The sequence below is a fragment of the Bufo bufo genome, chromosome 1 (genome assembly GCF_905171765.1).
Source record: "Bufo bufo chromosome 1, aBufBuf1.1, whole genome shotgun sequence".
Classification (NCBI taxonomy): Eukaryota; Metazoa; Chordata; class Amphibia; order Anura; family Bufonidae; genus Bufo; species Bufo bufo.
In genome coordinates, this window is record NC_053389.1 from 768,241,771 (window position 1) to 768,247,770 (window position 6,000).

Genomic DNA, 6,000 nt, shown 5'->3' on the forward strand with positions numbered 1-6,000 from the left:
TTTTCCGGTCTCCAAAACGCAGATGCGCCAAAAATACGGATGATGTCCGTGTTGCATCAATTTTTTTTTACAGACCCATTGCAAGAATCCCTATTCTTGTCTGCAAAACGGACAAGAATAGGACATATTCTATCTTTATTGCGGGCCTGTCTGCATTTTTTGCAGATAAGTTACGGACCAAAAATACTGTCGCGCGAATGGGGCCTTATAATAGAAGATAGACCTAAAAGGGTTTTCTGAGACTTAAATACTGATGACCTATCTTCTGGATAGGTTATCAGTATCTGAATGGTGGGGGTTCAACACTCCGGATACGCGCCAATTAGCTGTTTGAGAAGACACTGGCACTCCCTGCCCACAAAGCACAGCGCCAGGCAGCCATTTGATAGTGGCTGTGCTTAGTGTCACAGCTCAGCTCTATTTACTTTAATGGGGCTTAGCTGCGCCTAGGCCATGGGACCAATGAACATGTCGTCGCTGGCCTAGGGAAAGCTGCGTCACTACTGTGAGCGCCAGTGGCTTCTCAAACAGCTGATTGTACTGGAGCTCCACTGGACCATAGGAGTCAAGTGAGCGTGTGGACATAAGGCGCAGGATCACAACCAGATGTAGAATGTCATAAAGTTTATTGGGAGACAACGCGTTTTGGGTTTCTACGTAGAACCCCGAAATGCGTTGTCTCCCAATAAACTTCATCACATTCTACATTTGGTTGTGATCCTGCGCCTTATGTCCACCCGCTCACTTGACTCCTATGGTCCAGTGGCGCTCCAGTACAATTGTTCACCCGGTTGGCGGTCTGGCCCCCGCCTAAGGAGATTTCGGACTGAATCGGCAGCACCAACCAGTTACCAGCTACTTCTCCAGTTGGCCTTCATTGTGGTTGCGCCCAATATTGGTGCAACCTGAGCAGGTGAGCACAATTAACCCGCCTGTGTTTGGAGGACACTGTTTATTTGACATACTCACCCTATGAGCGCCTTTCTCTCCCCGTGGCCATTTAATGTCAAACAGCTGATTGGCAGGGGTCCTGGGTGTTGGACCCCTGCCGATCAGATCCTGAACACCTATCCAGAGGATAGGAAAACCCTTTTAACCATTTGCATCTATCTATCTAATCTTATCTTAATCTTATCTTAATCTCATTTTATTGTATTGTCTATCTATCGATCTATGTTTTATCTGTCTTCATCGTCATCATTATCAATCTATTTATTTCTCTCTCACATGCTGCCCTTTGTTTCTACCTCTTATATTATCTCTTTTTGGACCAGATGTCTCTTCCAGCAAAATGTTTCGTCATGCTCCCTTGGAGCTGCTGCATGCAGTCGCCAAAGAAAATATAACCGCAAATTTCCACCATTTTGGAATTACCCCAAAGGTACTAGTCACACAATTGTCAATGTCTGCTTAAAGGGAACCTGTCACCGGGATTTTGTGTACAGAGCTGAGGACATGGGTTTCTAGATGGCCGCTAGCACAACCACAATACCCAGTCCCCATAGCTCTGTGTGCTTTTATTGTGTAAAAAACCCGATTTGATACATATGCAATTTACCCTGAGATAAGTCCTGTACGTGAGAAGAGTCAGGTACAGGACTCATCTCAGGTTAATTTGCATATGTATCAAATAGTTTTTTTTACACAATAAAAGCACACAGAGCTATGGGGACTGGATATTGCGGATGTGCTAGCGGCCATCTAGCAACCCATGTCCTCAGCTCTATACACAAAAACCCGGTGACAGGTTCCCTATAAAGTGGTTTTCCAGGTCTTTAATATTGATGACCTATTGTTAGGATAGGTCATCAATATTAGACACTGTAGGTGGAGGTCTGACTACTGGCATCGCCACCCATACCGAGAACGAGCATGTCTCCAAACATGGTGTATTGTCCAGAAAATGTACCTCATGCTCAGTGCTATTCATTTGAAAATAGCTGAGATAGTTATGGCACACCATGGCTCCTTCTGTTATCTGATGGTGGTGGGGTGCAGGGAGTGAGACCCCCGTAATCTGATATTGATGACCTAACCTAACATTACGTCATCAATAAGTAAGTCCCGGAAAAACCTGCTTAACAGGTGTCTGTTCTCTCCACTGTGTTGTCTACAGACCTTCCTTGCCAATGAAAAGCTTGCAACATTTTACCGTATCCTATCTACAAACCAGGATCAGGATGGTGTGGAGTTCATATCCACCATGGAAGGTGAGCAGCTTCCCAGCAGCATCACAATAAATGTGACCATGATTATGAATGATTCTAGAAGTCATAATAATGTCTTCCATCCCCACAGCTCGGGATTATCCAATCTATGCAGTACAATGGCATCCAGAGGTGAACCGCTTCCAGTGGCGCAGTGATCTTGCCTTTCCACACTCTGTCAACGCTATTTGGATATCACAATATCTTGCAAATTTCTTTGTGGATGAAGGTAATCGCGGGAGGTCCTTAATTTAATGGACTTTTTTTTACTAAAGCACAAGTCCCATTTTTATGCATTCATGCTGCTGTGTCCTATTGTAGGGGTTCTCTACTTTGGGAAATCACTACGTGTTAGGAGGGTCTCTTGATCTTAAGTCAATCACAAAACATCTATAGGGTAGTAAGTGTTCACTTTCTCTATAGCCCCACTACAGGAGAAATGAACTATTTAAATCAATGGGCTGTCTCTGTAATGCAGAACAGGTCTTCCATCGAAAGAGACACTCTTTACTACCAGTCTCCACTCTGACCAAAACATGAGGATCCTAAACAGAGGACTCCCAAAATTAACTATACTTTTAACTGAAAATCCCCTGATGGGGTAGATTAAAACTGTTTATGGATACATTTTGAATATTTTATTTTATTTTATTGAAATGTATGTAATTAAGTTAAAATCCTTTTTGGTAACGGTTTACTATTTGGCTCCCTGCACCTTGTAGGCATTACAATGCATAGCTATCTGCAGAATGCCATTCCCATTCACAGTCAAATCCACCAGATGAGCATTTAGACAGCTCGATCTTCAACCACTCCTGAGCGATCATATAAGCTGAATTATGATCAAATTAAAGTTGGTCAACAGTTTCTCATTTATCACTTTCATCAATGTTATGGAGCTGAGAAGAACTGCAAAGAATATTGCCTTCTCTGGAGGACCCATGCGTTAAATAGAAAAGTCTATTTACTTCAATGAGCACCTTGTAACGCTTCATTTCCTCTGGGGTGGCACTGTAGGGAATTTCTACACTTGATTGTCCTGCAGATAAATCACTGTGATCAATTTATTTTCAAGGAACCCTTCTACCAAAATAAGGGTTACCCAAAGTGGACAACCCTTTAAATGCATTCACAATCCCCAATCATGTCTGTACTGTACAAAAAACACATAATAGTTATAAGTGTAGTGCCCTTGAGAAAGGGTAATTTTAACTATGGACATTTGTGGACATTTGCCCTTATTGCTACTATGCAAAGCCACCAACTCCCTGCTTTATTGCACTTTGAAAGGTTAAAAGGGGTAGATAAAAGATTTCCCATATCCACAGTATAAGGGATAACTTTAAGATCGGTGGGGGTCCTAGTGCTGGGAGCCCCACCAATCACAAGGATGGGGGCCCCATAGCCCCTGCTGCTCCCTACAATCTGATAGTTATCCCCTAGCCTGTGCATAGGGGATAACTTTTATCTACCGGAATACCCCTTTAACTTGCACTGTGATGTATGCTGTTGTGTGCACGTGTACAGTTTTATACTGTTGAACTGCATCTTATATGTTTATTGTAATACCGTGTATCCTGTTCATTTGCACAGTTATTGCACTCCTCTATGCAAAGGATTAATGCACAGCCAGCTAATACTAAGAGATTTTCAGACTTTTTGTCACGGATCAGCGGGTGTGAACCCACTGTGCCACTGACTGGCTATACTCTGGAGGGGCGTCTCTAAGCAACTGCCTGGTTTTCACTAGAGCCTCAGATGGTGAGGATAGACTTGAGCCGTTAGGGTAGTTGCCAGGGGCTACTCCAGAGCAATCCCAGAGTCAGTGGCAGCTGGTCCAGGCGGACCAGGAGATACCTGAGTAGGTACCGAAGTACAAGCGTAGTCAGGCAGGCGGGGTCGTTACCAGGAGCAACAGTGAGTACCGAAGGATGAGGCAGAGGTGTAGTCAGACAGGCAAAAGGTCAGGGCAGGCGGCACAGGTACAGGTCAGGCAATTCGGGTCAGCAACAGGAGAGACAAGGCAAGCAGGCAGGGATCAGACGAAAATCAGAGTCCAGGAACAAAGTATAAATCAGGAGCACACGAGAGTATCAGGAACCAGCACACTCAAGGACCTTGACACTGAGGCATCTGGGAAGGGGCTGAATCACTTAAATACCTGCAGGAGAGCCAGGGTTGGTCAGCGAGGTCACCTGACCTAACACACACAGCCCAGGGAGTGATGCACTCTCCCCTTAGAGCAGTGTAATACGAAATCAGCCAAACTCATGCTGTGTCTAGGGCTAAGTGGAAGCTGTGGAGCGAAATTCTCAAAAGCATTACCACCTACAGAAACATAGCCCAGGAACACAGTGGTGAAATGGGAAGCACCGACCACAGGTCACCGCTGAGCCCGGTGCCCGGGACCGCAGCGATAAGTGGGGGAACAGCGGCGTACAGCAGCTGCTGTTACACTTTCTATCTATATAATGAGAAGTTAGAAATCTTCCACAGTTAGTATAAGCAAAATTTTGGAGGAATATAAATAGACACATTGACCTTTTGACTTTCTGGTTTAGCTCATTTTTTTTTTTTTTTACGTCCGAAGGCTTGTTTATGTCTGGAAAAACTGTTCATTCCCATAGGCTTCTATTGAATCTCTATATAAGTCTATGGCAGACTGAAACTGCAACAATGTTTCTGTTTAGGCTGTGCTTCTCTACTCCACCTCTCCCACTAGAAGGTTCTAGTTACGTTATAAACTGTATCTAAGGAGAGCAGTCAGAGCCCCTAGTTGTCTGCAGATTGTGACCAGTGTTTTGTAGAAGAGACTCTGCCAGACTACATGAGTGACCGGAATAGGATGCTTAGATGGAGATACTGAGCCACAGACCCAAATCAGTGCCTTACCTCTATTGTTTTTTTACTTGACATCCACTAAAGAAGAACACTGGTTAACTGCAGACCCTGACTCACTGGTCTTATTTCCCATTGGGGTGCACCACACCTTACCATCCCCTCCAGTGAGCAGCAACACATGGCGATACCTTGATAGTGTCCAGGGAACCCAGTGTAGCCTTCGGACCAGCCCAAACCCGGCCACTGCACATATATTTCTCAACCCCCACCCAAACTGGAGAGAGAGGAATAAAAAGAACAAAAGAAAAAACTGAAACTTCGTCAGGTAGTAACAAGATCCAAAGGAACCATCCACCTATGAGTTTTGTTGATGATCTCTTAGTTGTAGACTGCAGCCAGGAGTCATGGAGGATCTGGCATCACAATTCTTAGTAAAAATACAATAATTATAAAGATCTTTTTCTGTCTTACAGCCCGAAAGAATACAAATCGCTTCTCAAACCCCAAAGAGGAAGAATTGGCTCTGATCTATAACTGGCCAGTGACGTACACAGCTAATATCAGTGGCTATGAGCAGGCGTATTTCTTTGATTAGTCATCTCTGACAAACCTTGACCAAGGCTTTATCAAGACAGTATCAAGATTAAAATCTTTCTTCAAGAACCACAGACCTACATATGGATGGAGTGTCACAGATTCCTCCTGTTCAAGAATTTCAAATATACTGTATTCTGGTTGGTTGCCTGTATGAGGCAGTATTCATAGCACCTGGTACCAAGGGTACATGCCCTGGGTCTCTTTGCACTCTCAATCACCACATTAAGTTCTGTCTACCTCATCCCCTGTACCAGTGCCCCAAGTGTCTACAACCACTTCTATTCTCTAAGGGTTGATGTTCATGTTTTGAGCGAGAGCTCATTTAGGCTACTTTCACACTAGTGACAGCCTTCTC

At 44.2% G+C, this 6,000-nt stretch overlaps 1 protein-coding gene across 1 annotated transcript in view; it reads left to right on the forward strand.

Annotated features, from left to right (window-relative positions):
- The window catches only part of LOC120986275 (gamma-glutamyl hydrolase-like), a 32,243-nt gene extending 26,489 nt beyond the window's left edge, over window positions 1–5,754 (forward strand). The window contains exons 7-10 of the mRNA XM_040414753.1: window positions 1,275–1,381; window positions 2,117–2,210; window positions 2,299–2,436; window positions 5,522–5,754. Coding sequence (XP_040270687.1) covers window positions 1,275–1,381; window positions 2,117–2,210; window positions 2,299–2,436; window positions 5,522–5,643 — 461 coding nt within the window. The 3' untranslated portion in view covers window positions 5,644–5,754. The remainder of the gene's footprint in view (window positions 1–1,274; window positions 1,382–2,116; window positions 2,211–2,298; window positions 2,437–5,521) is intronic.
- The last annotated feature ends 246 nt before the right edge of the window (window positions 5,755–6,000 follow it).